Genomic DNA, 19,472 nt, shown 5'->3' with positions numbered 1-19,472 from the left:
CTGAGAGGCGGCGTCACTGGCTAAGAGGCCCGCCTCCCCCTTCAGGGGAGGAATTAAATTTTTAGTAGTAGTAGTAGTAGTAGTAGTAGTAGTAGTAGTAGTAGTAGAAATAGTATAGTATGCTACAGTGCGTTGTGTAGTTAAAATACTTATTACTCATTTTGTAGACAGTATTACTGCTTTCAAGCAAATGTTGGAGATTTGGCAGCGTCAGATGATGAAAGGTGAGTTAGCCCATTTTCCTAAACTGTCAATGCGGAAATTTCGATTATCTCAAGATCAATTGCAGACATTTTCAGGTACTCTTGCGAGTCTTGTGAAAGAATTTTCCATCCGATTTAGAGATCTTGACAATTTATCAATTGATCTGAAAGTGTTTGCTGCGCCCTTTTCAACTGTGATAATAACTGATGATGTTCCGTCTGATCTACAGTGCAAATTGCTCACAATTCGATGTGATAGTGAACTGTAGGCTAAATATGAATCACAAAAAGCCTATCACATTTTTAAGAACATTTTTCGCAAACAGATTTCTCAAACATGCACAAAGAGGCTGCCAAACTTCTATCAATGTTTGGCTCAACATATTTGTGTAAGAAACTGTTCTCTCTAATGAAGATAAATACATCTCCACGAAGAGCCACTCTGACGCACGTCTCACTGCCGTTCTTCGAACTGCAAGTGCAAGATTGAGCGCACCAAGTATAACTCGTCTTCAGCGAAAAGATACGCATTCCTGATCATCTGTTGAATGAAATTCCAAATGTATAATAATACATTGGCCTATGTTTTGTTTATGGTAAATGATATTTATTCATGTAGCTTATGTATTTCTTTACTTAACCTTGAGGTAGTTTTTTGTTCGTTGTTTATGCTGTGTTCTAAACAAGTTCTTATGTTGGCTTATTGTATTTTTAGGACTATATGTAGTAGTCAAAGGAGTATTTAGTTATAAGATGTCAAGGTAATTAATTTTGTTTCCTGTGCATAACCTAATGAAAGGAATATAATTAAATGTGTTTATTTAGCACCATATTCTAATGCGCTGAATAGAACGAGACATTAGACAAGACAAAAATATCAAAAATTTAAATCTTTGTTGATACGCGGCTTGTCCCTGGTTGTAACGGCAAGCTGTGCAAGCAGCTACACGGTTAACTTCCGTCAGAGCGCATACTCTACTCTTTTTTTCCTGGCTGAGGTGGAGCGCTGCTCATTGAGCCAAATTGTGCCCTCCTCTGGTCTATTAAATAACGCTACATAGCCTACATTTGAACCATGTGCTCACATTTAGAGCCGTAGCTAGGCATTATGATTCCCTGGGCATAAGTCGGATAACTGCTTCTCCCACCACACCCCCAAACCATATTTTTCTTTCGAATCATGTTTTTTGTTTTATGCTTCCTTAACTTAAACGCTGCTTGACAGATAAAGGATATTAACACAAATATTTTAAAGTTTTACATAAATTTCCAAGGAAATGACATCGATCGTTTAGATACAATGGATGTTCGTACAAGAAGTAAATTTTAAAAGAACTGAAAAGAAAACCGAAGAGACAACACATTAGACATCAATTCCGTGAACTATACACATAATAGCGTAGAACTGCGAGGGACTTATTTTGACATAAATATATCTTATGACTGAAAATTTGCATTGGGGAGGTGCTGGGTTCGAATCCCACCGTGGGTAGCCCTGAAGATGATTTTCCGTGGCTTCCCCTTTTTCACACCGAGGCTATACATTAATTACGATCTCGACCACTACTTTCCCTGTCCTAGCCCTTTTCGATCCTTGCATTGCCGAAAAACCTTCGATGGTTAGCACGACGTTAAACCACTAGCAAAAGAAAAAGAAGCAAAAAGGCAAAGTCATCTCCGTACAGGCCATGAAGGCCCTTGGAGGGGTGAAAAGTAAAGGCTTCCACTATCCGTAACCTCGGCACTTTATGGGGTAGAGTGGTTAGCTCTACACCCGGCAGCCTTTGCCCCCAGGAATTAACCTGGTACTCATTTTTGGTGTAGGCTGAGTGAACCTCAGGGCCATGTGCACATGCGGAGGTGAAAATCTCGTTTCTTAAATTTTACGATTTCCTGATGGGGATTCGAACCCTCACCCTTCCGGGCGAACCAAACAAAAATAAATAAATAAATAAATAAATAAATAAATAAATAAATAAATAAATAAATAAATAAATAAAATAAACGATATAAAAATCGTATGGGCTCACCTACCGGTGTGCAAGCATTTCAATTTAACGCTGTTTAGGCTGCCTGCGTGCTAATTTCGACGTTCCGGTCTACTCTACCAGAATGCAAAGAAAACTGGATCCGTCTTGGGCTGAATTTTTAAATAATTTTGTCTGATAAACACCAAATGTTTCACCAGAGATCTTTTACATGGCAACATCATAGGGCATTGAGTGTCGAATAAACTTTTCATTTCTTAGCCCTTCAAAAACCCGATTGCGTCGGCAGGATTTGAACCCGTGATCTTGGGATCCTGAGACCGTCACTCAGAGCTATTTAATATCATGAAGATCGTTGAACAGAGGAAGCTGATGTACAGAAATATATATCTGCAACCACCCTGTTTTTGTGTAAGATATCTACGACTTAAGTCCTTGTTTTTAAACTCATTCTTTTGCAGTTCGATGTCACTGTGGGGTGTGAAGAAGATGTACTGTGTAAAAATCTCCGTATAAAGAAGATATACAGTTAATACCTACCAGGGTGTGTTGCAGGAGTGTGTGAGAGTCATGTACCGCACTCCCAGCTCGTACATAGACCTTAACACTCCCAGACGACTGTCAATCGAATGGCCTCCCTCAACACCAATCAAGCTGCCGATCTTTCCAGCGTTGAAGGCGTCCCAGATACCTGCAAAAAATCATGGAAGGTTCATGTAATTACATATTAAGTCAGCGATCGTTCTTTGCCACCAATGTGCTGCCCCGTTACGCCCGCCGCTCCCCAACCTCCAGTATTACCTCCTTCAGGGGAACTCTCCTTCCCGCAACACAATCAAGACTTCACTGCCGCAACACATTAGTTTCAGAAAAGGCCACCACTTAAATAGCAGAGGGGCCTATATTTCCAGAAGGAATAAGAAAGCAGTGGCAGCTGGTGGACTCTCAGTCGGGAAGGTGGGGGGGGGGGGGGACAGACACATTACTTTTTCCCACAACTCCTTCTTTGCTACCGATCAGTACCACCGCACTCGTTCAAGTCTTCCGCGCGAAAACAAACTAATTCACTGCTGCCAACCCTCACAAAACACGGGATGCAAGCCAGAGACGCAATTTGAATAAACATTCCTGGTCCCAAATATTACATTTCAACATAATTATTCATTATTATTTTTTCTTAAAATGTACATAATAGGGCAAACAAGGTCAGAAATTATTATTTAATTTTATTGTATGCAACTACGGAGATTTGGTTGGCGCATCCTCGTATAAGGGTTTGTGAGTACATCTTTATTGCTAAGTTTACACTGCTACGGACTCTGCCCAAGTGGAAGACTCTCCCCCCCCCCCCGAAACTATCCACCAGCTTGCTCCCCCCCCCCCGTACATCTCAACACCCTCACCCACACACCATATCCTCGGACGGAAACTCGAGAGTCCGTACCTTATCTTCAACCTGAAAACATTTACAAGCGAACTGCGTGCTGAAAGTCAGTCACCTAAGTTTGATAACGTATTGCCGAACGGACTTCCTTATTAATGAGAATTTACAGTTTTACAATAAAGTGTAATTTTTTACCATTATTCGAGTCCAATATATTTGATTTCGAATGTCGAGACCGAGAGAAAGTAAATGAACCTTTTCATTCTCTAGGGAGGACACCGTCCGGGAGACCTTAAGGGCCGACCACTACTGTAAGAAAGAGTAGACGTGATTGGAGGATAGGATTTAAGCAGTATGATTGGAGGATCAATTTAATAGCAGGGATGGTAACAAACAAACAAATGAAGGCAGATTATATGACCAACTTGAAAACAAAAAACATTCTCAATAGAACTGAACGTCTTTAAACACTAGGCTTCGCTCATAAATTGCCAGTAGAGACACCTTTTCCTTTCAGTTGAAAATACTTTAATCTGATAGTTGATTAGGTATGACATAGATTACATCACCGTAGAGCTCGCGGAATATTTGAATAGTCGGAGAGTCCTAACTCATGGTTCAATTATTATTATTAAACTTGCAATACTTTTCCAATATGTCGTTATCTGTCGAACTAATGGTGGTAAGATTATTTTAAATAGAACTACATGGCTTTTTTTTGTTATTTGTTCTAAGTCGCACCGACACAGATAGGTCTTAAGGCGACGATGGGATAGGGAAAGCCTAGGAATGGGAAGGAAGCGGCAGTGGCCTTAATTAAGGTACTGCCCCAGCATTTGCCTGGTGTGAACATGGGAAACCACGGAAAGCCATCTTCAGGGCTGCGGACAGTGGAGTTCGAACCCACTATCTCCCGGATGCAAGCTCACAGCTGTGCGCTCCTAACTGCACGACCAACTCGCCCGGTACATGGCTTTTTACACCTAGCCTTAGATCAATAGTCATTGTCAATTCAGGGGTGAAACATTTTTAAAATTTGACTAGGAGTTCTCCACAAAGTGGAATGTCTTCAAACATGCTCCTTCATTCGCCAGCTGTGGGGACTATTCTGTTCGAATGAATCACAGAGATGGTAGTGTAGCATGTATCGTACCCGTATCCTCATGTTCCTCCGTATCAGTTACACGAGTATTTGTGCGTATTTACAGAAAGGGGAAGGGGGTGAGGGGGAGAGGAGGTGGTAGGTAACAACGCTACACCTATACCTAAGAAAGGTATTCATTCCTCTCCCCGAAGGGGAGGTGCGGCTAACTAGAAGGTAACGAACGCCTTTTCTCTGGCCAGGAGATTCGGCGGGTTTGAAGATTTTATGGAGTTAGGAGGCGGAGGGAGGTTTGAGTCGATGAAGGAGGTGAGTGGGGGCTCGGTCTCTTGGCTAACAACTCTAAATTGAGTTTATATGTTGAAGGGACGCAGCGTTCTTGATTTTGCTGGTGCCTATGTGGTGCGGCACAGAATGCTTGTCTTCTCCTCTGCCAGTCCTTGCTATTGACGCTCGGAGTTTGGGAGTGCAGTGGTGGTGATTATTGTTTTAAGAGAAAGTAAAACTGGGCAACCATCCTCTATCGACACTAATCTGAGAGAAAATGGAAGAGGGCTGAATTTTTGAAGTATGGAAGATATCGGCAAAAGAAAGGAAAGGCCACGAAGGGTGTGAAAATCAAAGACTCCCTAGGCTTCGTAAACTTAATAACGTCGGGATCAGAAAGGAACTAGAGTTGATCAAGGGAGGTGGAATAGGAAAAATGAAAATGAGGAGCCTGGTACAAGTAAGTGGACGCAATTCCAGACTCAGCTATGGGAACCGTGGTTACCAACCCACGCTCCCAAGTCTATAGCCCCTCGTCTCCATTTTAGTCGCCTCTTACGACAGGCAGCGGACATCGTGGATGTATTCTACCACTCCCACAAACAGGGGATCTTATATTTGAGACGTTCTGAATAAATCGAGCTGTTACCTACTCTAAACAGTAATGATTCTGAAAGTGAACGACAATAACTTTGCACAAAGTGATTTAATACATTTTTATAAAAGACTTATACTGACCTTGTACGCTGTCTACGAATTGCAGATCATCGGGATAGGCGTCGGCTAATCTCTTAATGACGTCAATCTGCTCGATGGTCTGCTCTACGGCGTCCTTATATTGAGAGTCACAACTCACGTAAGCTGCCCAGAACTGCCGACAGAAGATGGACAATTTGGTGAATTTATTGCCACTGGTAGAAAATTAAGATCTAGAGATGATGACTGTCATAATGAATTCAAAGATAACTTTATAACATCACATTGAAATGTAAATTGGACCTGAGATCTTTGATTATGAACTAAGACACAAATTAGTCTGAAGCTCCACCATGAATTGTTATAGTGGTGATTATTGTTAAAATAACGTTCTCGATTTTACGTCCCACCAATTACTTTTTGACATACGTTTGCTTTACGGAAATTAGCGGGCAGGCTGTGATGTTAAGTATGGGTGGACGGCCAGTGTTACCTAGCAACTGTGTACAGTAGACTACTGTATGTCTTATGGCTGGTGATATCTGAAATTAGCAGCCGTTGCTGATAGCCATAACCGAGAGATATAAGGAACCAGATGTGGCTAAAATCCGCACACTGACCACGAATCAAACCTGAGACCCCGGAATTAAAGAAGACTGCACTGACCATTCAAGGGACCAGGTGATCATAAAGTTTTTTAACTTCGTGTGGCTATTTCTAGCCGAGTGCAGCCCTTGTAAGGCAGACCCTCCGATGAGGGTGGGCGGCATCTGCCATGTGTAGGTGACTGCGTGTTATTGTGGTGGAGGATCGTGTTATGTGTGGTGTGTGAGTTGCAGGGATGTTTGGGACAGCACAAACACCCAGAACGTTAAAATCCCCGACCCGGCCGGGAATCGAACCCGGGACCCTCTGAACAGAAGGCCAGTACGCTGACCATTCAGCCAACGAGTCGGACGAGGTGACCATAAAGTGTAAGTAAATAATAGAATTTTGATAACTGTCTGTTGCGGTCTTTGCGAATCTATAAAATAATAATAATAATAATAATAATAATAATAATAATAATAATAATAATAATAATAATAATAATAATAATAATAATAATAATAATAATAACAACTCGGATTTCTATGGTTACCATATCTTTATATTGGCCCTTTTCCACAAACGTATGTTACATTACAATACATTTCTAACTTTTGTCTGAATATGATAATACGGTTTTTACTGGACATACAGATGCATATTTTACTATGTTTAATAGTGTACAAGTATTTTTGGTGATAGAATATAGAATATAGTTTCTTCAACTACGAGTCAAAATATTCTGACTTAAAGGTCCTTCAACTTGAGAGCCCCCTACCTGGCACTACAGCCCTTGAAGGGCCTTAGCCTACCAAATGACCGCTGCTCAGCCCGAAGGTCTGCAGGTTACGAGGTGTCGTGTGGTCAGCAGGACGAATCTTCTCGGCCGTTATTCTTGGCTTTCTAGATCGGGGCCACTATATCACCGTCAGATAGCTCCTCAGTTCTAATCACGTAGGCTGAGTGGACCTCGAACCAGCCCTCAGGTCCAGGTAAAAATCCCTGACCTGTCCGGGAATCGAACTCGGGACCTCCGGGTAAGAGACAGGCACGCTACCACTACACCACGGGCTGGCACTTCGAGTTGAGAACTTGGAAAATATATCTATCATCCAGTAAATTTTTTTTGCTAGTGGCTTTACGTCGCATCGACACAGATATGTCTTATGGCGACGATGCGATAGGAAAGGCCTAGGAGTTGAAAGGAAGCGGCCGTGGCCTTAATTAAGATATAACCCCAGCATTTTCCTGGTGTGAAAATGGAAAACCACGGAAAACCATCTTCAGGGCTGCCGACAGTGGGATTCGTACACATTACCTGCCGGATACAAACTCACAGCCGCACACCCTTAACCGCATGACCAACTCGCCTGGTCATCTAGTACAACTATGCTGAAAAGGAAGCCTAAGTTAGGATGATTTTTCATGCAATTATATTTAAATACATTTCCTTTTTTACGGAAAAATCAATTCAGTAAAGAGTGAATAGGTCCGCCTATGTGGTATAGTGGTTAGTGTAATTAGCTCCCACCCCCCGGAAGCCACAGTTAGATTCCTGGCTCTGCCACAAAATTTGAAAACTGGTACGAGGGCTGGAACGGGGTCCATTCAGCCTCATGAGGTCAACTGAGTAGAGGGATTCGATCCGCACCTCACCCATCCTCGAAGTGGTTTTCCGTGATTTTCCACTTCTCCTCCTTCAGACAAATGCCAGGATGGTCCTAACTTAAGACCATGCACGCTTCCTTCCCTCTTCCTTGTCTTCCCATCCTTCAACAAGGTTGCTGTTCAGCATAGCAGGTTAGGTCACCTGGGCGAGTTTCTGATCCTCCTCCCCAGTTGTATCCCCAGACCCAAATTTTCACGCTCAAGGGCACTGCCCTTGAGGCTGTAGAGGTGGGATCCCTCGCTGAGTTCCAAGGTAAAACAAGCCCTGGAGTGTAAACGGATTAAGAAAGAAAGAAGGAAAGGAAGATATAAAGATAGGGCGAATAGTCCACTGTGACCAATATGGGGTTAATATTCACCAATATAAATGTTATAGAATACTGAGTTTATAAAAGGTTTTCCGATAAATGTTTGGACATTATTTAATTTTTATTGTGTCATATTAGCAAGATTTTATGTCAGATTTTGGTATATTCTAGCCCATAAGTGCATACATATTTCCAGGTCATAGAAATCCTAGTTCTAACAATAATAAATAAGGAGTGCTTATTAATCATATTAGTTTCACAAAGTTCTGACGCACAGAATCTTGACTGCGTAAAAACTCAATAGGCCGTGACACGAGGAAAAGGTCAGGTCATTTCCTGAAGAGTTCGCAGTCGTAATTGGTCTTTATTGTGCTTCATTTGTGTGGTTAATAAGATGGGGAAATAACTCCTGGAGAGGCGGATATGTTGAGGTTAGGAGGAGAATTCAGGAACGGAAGGCTGATGGAAATGTAGAGTTGGAGGAAATGAAGCAGAAGGTAATCGAGGGAGAGAAGTAGGAAGCTATGGAGACGCCTGGGAGGGAATGAGACATTTGAAAATCGATCTACAGTAGTTAAATTCTTGGGAAGGATGTGAATTGTGTAGGTTTACATCTAGAGACAAGGAGAGATCTGAGTACACATAACAGTAAGAAACGTGTTAAGGGTTATGTTATAATCGTGGTAGTGGTCCTTGAAATTATTATAGATTTTAACAGACGCGGGGGTGTTGTAATATTGCCCAGTAAGAGTTCCTTAAGAGAAAAAATCCCGCATAAAAGCAGGACGCAGCCACCTACAACGATGCTTTAACGATCGTCATTTGTTAGATCTCGCGAAAACTTCAGAGCAGTCAGTAAGAGTTTTAGTCCGATGCCAGTTGATTATATTAATGTCCAGATCCATGGCTAAACGTTTAGCGTGCTGGCCTTTGGTCACAGGGGTCCCGGGTTCGATTCCCGACACGGTCGGGAATTTTAACCATCATTGGTTAATTTCGCAGGCACGGGAGCTGGGTGTATGTGTTGTCTTCATCATCATTTCATCCTCATCACGACGCGCAGGTCACCTACGGGAGTCAAATCAAAAGACCTGCACCTGGCGAGCCGAACATGTCCTCGGACACTCCCGGCACTAAAAGCCATACGCCATTTCATTTTAGGTGATACTAATGTTGCTAAGTGAAACAGACAATCTCAGCTCACTAATATCCGAGGTATTTTATCGAGGAAGGACCAAAGTTAAGAGATTCCACCTCGCCCGAATTTCTACAACGAAAATTTGGTTGATGTTACTCCCGAAACTCAGTCGTATCTTGTGTTCATAGATGGAGATAATGTCATTGCATACGCCAGAATGGTGAAGATGATTGATTTGCTTTACAGAAAGAAGGTATCTTTCACAAAACACTTCAAATATGATGGTCATCATTGTATTATTGTAACCTATGTCTGGTGCTAAATTCAGCCATCCAAACCTGCTCGTTTCCTTAATATCGTTGAGAAAAGCGACAGAACTCAGGACTGACCGTAGTTTGAACTCATGCTGATTGATAGAGATGTGTGGTTCAACATGGCGAATATGGCGCAATCATTTCGCTGAGAGAAACGTATTTCTCTTTAAGAAAAACGTCGTGGTCGTGAGATGTTCAGTGGATATTTCTTGTAACGGGGGAGATAATAAACTAGATTTAATGCCATTCAGCTGCTAAAACGTCTCGTTGTCTCAATATCGCTGTGAAAGTCAGACGGACATAGGGATGTTATTTGTTACGACCGAAGCAAGGAGACTGGATAATCACGCCTTTCGGGTAAGGATGACATTACCCGAGGTTTGCGGATAAGGAATGGAATCTATAATATTAATGGATTAACCGGGATTGTTGTTCCTTTAATGTCCCAGAAGAGTTACCCAATATTCACCAAAATGCGCAAAGTGATTCATTACCCCCACTCGATGTGCGGACAAAAGTTTCAACCGGATACAATGTCAAGAAGGCGTCGTCTCATGATGTTTAGTCCAGATGAGGACTCGGCCGTGAGCACTGTGCAACAGGAAACGGGACTCGTTACTCCAGACAATCCTCTTCAAGTGACCAAGTTCTACTGTCACGTTCTTTGGGTCCACGCAGTGCGTTGTATGTGATGACATGGGTTCAACCGGGGCACTGTTGTTGGTATACGGCTCGCAAATCCGAGTCGACGCAAGGTGGGTCGTATGGTCATTTGCATCTGATGTACTGTTATGCCAAATGTTCCACTGCGGAGCGTCGTTGTTGTGTTACCAGTGGTGAAATCCAACGCTCGCGTCTCTCATCAATCACTCGTGGCCGACCGCAATTTGATCATCTGCTCGATGTCCGTCCACGATTCCTCCACTCTTGGTACACCCTCGACGCCTTGGTAAGAGAACAGCCAACAAGAGCGACTACTGTCGCGATACTAGCACCACACCTCCGGGCTCAATTACCTACCCGCGGTCAAAGTCACGTAAGTCGCCACGTTTAGCCTACTCCTCGCAGTCGGATGTTCTAGTCTGACATGCAGAGAATATCATTACTCCGCAGCGTAACGGTTAGCGCTATAAGCGGCCATGCTCGTGGGTATGTGTTCAATTGCCGGCACTGCCAAAGATTTAAGAATTGTAGGAAGACTGATATGTAGTGGTACATGCAACTCACCTCCATTGGGGGTGTGCCTGGAAAGAACTGCACTACCTCGGGATAAGGAAACAAATTTCACCCTCGTCGGACGGTCTGCCTTACAAGGGTTGCACCAGGCTACCAATAACCACACGAGATTATTATTACTTTTAAAAGTCATATCCGTACAGGCCATGAAGGTGGTGGTGATTATTGTTTTAAGAGGAAGTACAACTAGGCAACCATCCTCTATATAACACTAATCAGAGAGAAAAATGGAAGGGAACCGACACTTCGAAAAATGAAGATATCGGACAAAGAAAGGCAAGGGCCATGAAGGGCGAGAAAATGAAAGACTCCCTAGCACTCGCAAAAATAGCGTCGGGGTCGGAAAAGAACAAGAGTTGACTAAGAGAGGTCGGATAGGACAGATGAAGGTGAGGAGCCTGGCACAAGTAAGTGGAAGTAATACCAGGACTCAGCTAAGGGCCCCGTGGTCGCCAACCCACGCTCCAAAGTTCAGAGCCCCTGAGGCCCCTTTTAGTCGCCTCTTACGACAGGCAGGGGATACCGTGGGTGTTATTCTACCGCCCCCACCCACAGGGGGAAGGCCATGAAGACCCGTGGGGCGGGGGTGGGGGGGTGGGGTTTGGAAGGTAAAGGCTTCCACTATCCGTGACTTCGGCACTTGGTGGGGTATAGTGGTTAGCTCTATGCCCGGCCGCTTTTGCCCCCCGGGAATGAACCTGGTACCGTACTCATTTTTCGTGTAAGCTGAGTGAACCATGTGTACCTCCTGAAGTGGAAATATAGTTTCTTAAAATATTCGACTTCCTGACGGGGAATCGAACCCACATACTTCCGGATGAAATGAGCACGCCTTTACCGCTTCGGCCAGGGAGCTCCTATTATTATTATTATTATTATTATTATTTGAAAGTTGATCGTGACATTACCACGTGGTATCCAATCATTGGTCACGAACTGTCATGCCCCAAATGATCGTTCAGTGTAGACTGCAAGGAATGTAATAACGTTGCTACCGGGCGAGTTGGCCTTGCGGTTAGGAGCGCGCAGCTGTGAGCTCGCATCCGGGAGATAGTGGGTTCGAAACCCACTGTCGGTAGCCCTGAAGATAGTTTTCCGTGGTTTCCCATTTTCATACCAGGCAAATGCTGGGGCTGTACCTTAATTAAGGCCACGGCCGCTTCCTTCCCATTCCTAGGCCTTCCCTGTCCCATCGTCGCCATAAGACCTATCTGTGTCGGTGCGACGTAAAGCAACTAGAAAAAAAAAGTTGCTCCGTAAGATCGTGACTGATCCTTGAAAGGCTGCCATGAAAATATTCTAATCCAGAAATCACTGTAGTTGTAGTGACTCTTTAAGTTACAGTGCCACGTGCGTCGATCATCAGTCCGAATACCTATGTTATTTTCAGTTTTTGCGTTTCCTAAGCGGAGTCAGGTCTGAAATTTTGAACTTCTACTTTTTCCTAGTGATCACCACCAATTTTTAACCCACCAATGCACAGTCATATGAGAAATCATCACACAAGCGTTTGAGAATATTGGTCAAACAGTTTTTCACCTATAGATATTTTAATTGAATACGGAACATGATCCCTTTGTCCCACGTTTTATTTTTTTGTAGTCGAAATAAGGATAGCATATACAGGGTGCTCGTAAACAACGTGAAGCGGGTGTATGAGTGTTAGAGGGTTGGTCATGCTGATAAATAATTCAATATCTCGCATCGCTGTCATTTTATCACCTGCTGAAGTTAGCCAATCTGATCAGTTCGCGGTTTTGCGAGGTTGTGGTGTTAAATCTGTTCGCGGCTTAAGACCGGTATGTGAGCACCAGTCGAAGAATAAAACTTCACCAGCAGAGGGGTTTGAATATAGAACTCCGAGCTGACAGGATCGCGCCAAAACAAGTACGCTACGGTGACACTGACTGAAAGCAGTAGTGTGGTTGTGTTTGATGCTGATTTCTAGGGACGACTCTCAAGCCACGCCACGTGCAGATTTAACAGCACTGCCGCGCAAAGCCCGCCAAGCGATCTGATTGGCTAACAGCTGATAAACATTGACAACGAAGCGAGATATCGAATTATTTATCAGCATGACCAAACCTCTAAGGCACATATACAATATTCACGTTGTTTACGAACACCCTGTATATAGCTAATAGTTAATATGAGTTTTGTTATCATGCAAAAAAAGTAGGAGGTAATTTTTTAAAATATTTTCTTCCTCACAAAATGTGAAGAATTTGCTATTTTAAGAGGCAAAAAAGGATAGTAATATTGACGTATTGAAGAAGTAGTAGCCTAGTTCTTTGCTGTTTTAAGAACCAAACAAGGATATTAATATTCACGTAATCATTAACGTCTATAGTGAATAGATTATTATACAAAACAAACAAAAAAACCCTGGCACTACAGCCCTTGAAGGGCCTTGGGCTACCAGGCGACCGCTGCTCAGTCCGAAAGCCTGCAGATTACGAGGTGTCGTGTGGTCAGCACGACAAATCCTCTCGGCCGTTATTCTTGGCTTTCTAGACCGGGGCCGCTATCTCACCGTCAGATAGCTCCTCAATTCTAATCACGTACGCTGAGTGGACCTCGAACCAGCCCTCAGATCCAGGTAAAAATCCCTGACCTGGCCGGAAATCGAACCCGGTGCAGGCACGCTTCCCCTACACCACGGGCCCGGCTAGATGATTATACATACTTCCTTAAACATTCATATAAATATGACTAAAGTGAAATGCAGATGCTTGGAGCTAATGATATAAGACATGTGAGCGAGAAAATTAGCAATTAAAGTCGTAGACTCGGAACGCGTGAAACTGGTGCTTGGAGCTTTGCAATTGTTCAAAGAAGAACTGAAAAATTTTACAAGTGAAAAATCGACAATTTTGGTTGAAGATGACTGAAATTTCAGTAATGACTCACCATTCAGGCATTGTAGACCAAATGATGGAGCTCCTGTCAAACAAATCTAATCAAACGAGATAGGAGTGGAGAGGAAGCGGCCATAGCCTTAACATACAGCCCCAGCATTTACTTGTGTGAAAATGGGAAACCACGGAAAAAAATCTTCAGGGCTGCCGACAATGGGGTTCGAACAATCATAGCATGACCGACTTAAGTATTATTATTATTATTGTTCCGAGGTTTTGTAGACCGGCAGAGGTGAAAGAAGGTGCTGGGATGAACAGGTCTCAACTTACGAAATTAAAGTTAATTTAAAATTTAACAAGGTTATATTTTCTTTTCGAGATCAAGAAATAGCAAGTACAACAGGAACTTAGTTATATAGCAACAAATAAGAATGTACAATTACAGTTTATTAATGTATTTTGGGCTTCGAGTTCCAGAAACACAATTCCTGAGCAATGAGCCCAACTTTACTTATACATAAGTTTTAACAAAGGGGCAGAAAAACCCCAATCATGCCCAGGAGCACTCGCTCCCTATTACTCAGTAACGGCACACAGAAACCAAATTTGAGAAAGAGCAACCCGCTCTCAAAGTTCAAGCCTATCAAAGGCCACACCAAACTCCACTTTCAAGCTGTCCTTCGGACACATAAAAAACAGGGGTAAAAGTACCCAACCTACTGAGGCTTATTCACTAAAGAAACAGTACAATGACATGGCCTCAAATTACCAATTTGAGTGGAGGCGTACTCAGCACTCCTAATACACTTTATTAAAACCTAATTTGGCCCTAGGCCGCTTATGCAAGGGCTAATCCCATTCTGCGGAGGTGACACGATAGAAAACATTATGACTTTCCGAGTAGAAGGGAAACTGTTATGAAAACGTAGTCACCTCAAAACAAAATGAATGGGAGCTCGAGAGGGTTAGGCATTCTCTATCCCTATTTGTAGTTTAAAGAGACAGAATTTATACCAAGAGTCTTTTACATTTTAGAGGAAAGTTACATGGTAAAAGGTATCGAACCTGCCCCGAGAGTTAAACTGCTGAGCTAGCAAGAAAATAAGTTATTAAAAGGCCATTACCTTATTGATGAACTGCTGCCCGACGAAAGAGGCGTTTCCCGCCCCCTGCTACATAATTTACACAATGATAGATGTTACTGAAGTGGCGAGGAGACCAGCAAATCAGCAGTTTATATACCCTCGCGGAAAATTCGAGACGTTTCATGAATGATTACACCCGCCTACAAGCTTTTTATTGGACGGCCAAAAGATTACATGTCAAAACTGGAGAAGAAAACCAGGATTGGAGGAAAATTAATTACAGAAATTTATGATTGGCCAATTTCAAAACTGGCGGAAAGAACGGATTAACATTGCCAACTTAAACAATGACAGAAGGAAATTTAACAAAGAGCAAACTTATGACTAAAAAATTTCTTCAAAGAAAAGTTCCTTCACTTTGCACTAGGGTGCACACTTGTAGTTCTTAAGTGGTGTCATCTAGAAGAGAATGTTCACACTTCTTGCTACAGAGAAAACAAATATAAATCGAAAAAGACACAGTTCATAACTCTTCAAAATTTATAGTAATGACATCTTCTGATAAACTTTAGAATTAACATGGTTGTTAGAGTTCAGGCTTCCTCCAGTAGAGGAGTTTCAACTGGCGCAAAGTTTGAATTAGCGGAGCGGAGATGTACCGCCCGGTACAATTATTATTATTATTATTATTATTATTATTATTATTATTATTATTATTATATTTGCCTTTATTTGCCTTTATTAATAGTGGCGAAGTTAGGACTCATGATCCTCTCTTACACTTAACCACACTTTTTAGCATTGTATGTATGAGAGAATTATTTATAATCTTATGAGTGAATGAATACACTTCTCTCCCAGTCAAGGGTGACCCAACAACTGAGGAGATCGTATTCGTTCATTGTAATCTAAATTATTACATGGACATAGTTTTCAACATACTACAAAAACTCAAAGATATTCAGATTCCTGAAACGTTAAAATAATGTTTGAAATACACATTGCATAACCAATATATGGTATACAAACTTGTTTATACTACATATGAATGGACGAAGAGAATGAACATCGGTAGATGCAGAGTGGGTTGTTGTCCCATATGCTCTGTACTCTGACCGGCCAACCGAGCAGAGGAAAGTTGGCCACGGCTCTACCGTGGCTGTACGCCTCTGCATTCGGGAGACGGGCCTGGGGCACAGTGCCGGACTTCACGCCTGGTCCCATCCGTCGGCTGTCCTGAGAATGGTTTTCCGTGGTTTTCCATTCTCCTGCACTAAGGAGAATGCCGGGACAGTTCGTAGTATAGGCCACGGCTGCCTACCCCCTCACCTTCTCCGCACATCTCCTTCACCGTAACAAATCTCCCGGCCTGAGCGACGGCGTCACCGTCTACGAGGCCCACCTCCCCCTTCAGGCGAGGAATGAAAACGTTTAGTAGTAGACAATGAACATAATTCCTCCACCTCCCAGTCACAGATGACCACCAGCCGAAGGAGAGAACACTCGTCCACCGCAATCATCTCAATCACATGCAACTAGTATTGTTAGTTTTAGGAAATACCAAACATCTTCCTACCTATGTATGAACGAAGACAACGTCACCAACCGAGGTTAGGTGGTAGGCGGGGAAGAACATCCGTCCATCGCAATCATTGCGATCACATTAAAAAGTACTGTTATTTTTCGAACATATTCCTACCACATATGAGCGAACGAAAACCGCGAACGAAATCCCTGCCCCCAGTCACGGATAACCACCAGCCGGGAGGAGAGAACATCCGCCCGCCGCAAGCATTGCACTCACATGCAACAGTATTATTAAGACTTAAACATAGGAAGTTCAAAGAAACAGGAGAATTGTACAAACCTGAGCTCCGACACGACCAGCTCGAAGTCGAGGTATATCGGTGAAGCAGGAGGTGCAGTTCCACTTTGAATCACCAGTCAAATCTTTGTTGAAGTCAACATTTCTGAGTTTGTTCTTCTCTATCAGTCTCAAGTTCCACGGCAAATCATTATGCCTGCGAAATAACAGAGAACAGTTTTTTAAGTCCAATTATTTTGTTACAAGCGATGATGACAGAATCATTCCTCAGCAGGTACTCTACTTGGCACATCAACTGAGCGGACTCATGTACGAAAAAATTATCGTCGAACTTTGTTTATTGTATCTCTTTCCTCGGTACGGTCTTTTGTAATACAGTTTTCTCTATGTTTTAAGCTCTTTAGGGCTTTACAGTCGTGAAATTACAAGCATTTCGCCCCAGTGTGGCATTGGGTTTATGAGTTAGATTGTCACGCCCCTCCTATTGCGTCCTTTGAAGCACAAGCAGTAACAATGCACTAGGGGAGGTGTGTATATTCACTTGCTATAAATACCTGTCCATGGCTGTTACGTTAAAAAGTGACCAGAAAAGAATCATAATTTAATTTCACCGATTAAGAATTTCTCTATATATTATAAACTAACATGTCCTGACTGACTGACAGACTGAGTGACTGAGTGACTGACTGACTGACTGACTGACTGACTGACTGACTGACTGACTGACTGACTGACTGACTGACTGATTCATCATCGCCGAGTCAAAACTACTGGACATGAAGAAATGAAATTTTGGGGATACATTTATATTAGGGTGTAGGTGCTCACTAAGGGAGGTTTCCGGATTTTCAGTCGCTGAGGAGGTGAAAGGGAGGAGGGGGGGGGGTGAAATTTTTAAATGAGGGTATCTGTATCTCAAAAACTTAAAAGTTTACAGACGTAAAAATTGATATCTGGAATATTCTTTAAAAATAAAGAAACAGGTATTTTTTGCTTTCGGAAAATCCCATTAAGGATGAAAAAGAGAGGAAAATGGGTTGAATACCTTTTATGAGGATACTTATACCTCAAAAACTGAAGATGTTACAGACATGAAAATTGGTATTTGGAATTTTCTTTGAAAATAAAGAAACACGTATCCTTTTGCTTTTGGAAAATCCATTGAATAGGGGGTGAACAGAAGTGACAAAGGGGTGAATTTTAAAAAGAATATATGTAGGCTTGCAATATATCTCAGACACGTAACATGTTACAGACTTGAAAACTGGTATTTGGAATCTCCTGTAAACGTAAAGAAGCATAGATGATTTGCTTTTGGAAAATCCAATTAAGGGAAATTTGGAAAAAGGTGTGAATTTTAAAAAGAGCACTTGAATATCTCAAAAACTTAATTTGTTACAGATGTGAAAATTGGTATTTTTAATCTCTTTTGAAAATAATGAAACATGTATTTTTGTTTTCAGAAGTAACCACGTAAGGGGGGGGGGGGGGTAAAAAGGACTGAAAAGAGGGTTGAATTATTTTTATTAGAATAGTGATATCTCAAACGTGAGGATGTTACAGACGTGAAAATTGGTATTTGGAGTCTCTTTTAAAAATAAACAAATACGTATTTCTTTGTTTTGAAAATCCCTTTAGGGGGGAGGGTGAAAGAATTAAAAAATAGTTGAATTCTTCGTACGAGGATGCTTATATCTCAAAAACAAAAGATGTTACAGACGTGAAAATTGGTATTTGAAATTACTTTAAAAATAAAGAAACACGTTGAACCGTACTCTTCATGACTAGATATGCGATATTTAAGGCAATTGTAATATTGCGCAATAGAATGCCAAGCATATGGGTGCGAAGCCGAAATGAACGCAGAAGCTTGGGTGTGGTTGTGTGTGGTTGAGACAGAAGATATGTCAGAAGCAAGACAGAGATATGTAACTTTTGTTCGGGGAAGACCTCCGCCACCTTAACAATATTTAACGCGGGAAGAGACAGGTTTACCATGACGCGGGAATCGAGCGATATCTCGTCTCTATGAGGACTTTTAGAGGAGATAAAAGGATGAAAATAATCCCCAGAATTTTATGAACATTATGGTATGTCTCACGCCAATAACGGGTAGCCAATTCAATAAATCTGCATTAATACACGCACCATGGGAAGCAGTCAAGTATCTGCATACCAAGGTTAAGTGTGTATCGCGGTGACTTCCCTGGCGTGGCTTCACTTTTTGCTCCCTATAAGAACTGGAAGATTTGAAAGGAGTCATCTCGGTCTGCTGTAAGGTCGATGTCAATGCGTGTCGCGGGTGCGTCTGTCTGTTTAGATTATCGCGCCATAAACCTTTGTCTGAACAAAGACTGTAATTACTTCAGTGCGGTCACGCTAAGTTTATTCATGGGAGAAATGATTTGTAAACCTGTTCAATAACTATTTTAATATGTGGCTACATTCATATTTTTCGCTGTTTGGTCGCAAAATTGCGAGCATTCAACTAGAAACATTGCCGTATGTAAAGACTTCTTCGCAGAAGTGGCAGGGGCGAATGTAGCAACAGGCGATATTCGGCAACAGGATCAGATCCGCTAACTAAAACTATCCAGGTTTTGTTTACGGGAAACACATGTGTGGAGCTAACTGAAGTGACAATATAGTTCAGCGGATAAGGCTACTAGTTTTATATTTCAGTAAGGTGTAATTTCGTCTGTTGACAGGACAATAATGTTAACGTCATGATATGCCAATCATTTATTTTACACCCATGAAATTCAGTAGGAGAGACGGTGGTGTTGTGCGGTTTGTTAACAAAACATCTCAT

The 19,472-nt window shown here is 42.2% G+C and overlaps 1 protein-coding gene across 2 annotated transcripts in view; it reads right to left on the bottom strand.

Moving 5' to 3' along the window:
- LOC136875532 (dipeptidase 1) overlaps positions 1 to 19,472 on the bottom strand; it is a 139,001-nt gene that overhangs the window by 53,484 nt on the left and 66,045 nt on the right. For both annotated transcript variants that reach the window (XM_067149077.2, XM_067149078.2), the window contains exons 3-5: positions 16,703 to 16,856; positions 5,683 to 5,815; positions 2,732 to 2,882 (exon numbers count right to left, since the gene is read on the bottom strand). In XM_067149077.2, the coding sequence (XP_067005178.2) occupies positions 2,732 to 2,882; positions 5,683 to 5,815; positions 16,703 to 16,856 (438 nt within the window). The remainder of the gene's footprint in view (positions 1 to 2,731; positions 2,883 to 5,682; positions 5,816 to 16,702; positions 16,857 to 19,472) is intronic.

Source organism: Anabrus simplex, chromosome 6 (genome assembly GCF_040414725.1).
Source record: "Anabrus simplex isolate iqAnaSimp1 chromosome 6, ASM4041472v1, whole genome shotgun sequence".
NCBI classification, from domain to species: domain Eukaryota; kingdom Metazoa; phylum Arthropoda; class Insecta; order Orthoptera; family Tettigoniidae; genus Anabrus; species Anabrus simplex.
This window is presented reverse-complemented; position numbering and strand designations above follow the sequence as displayed.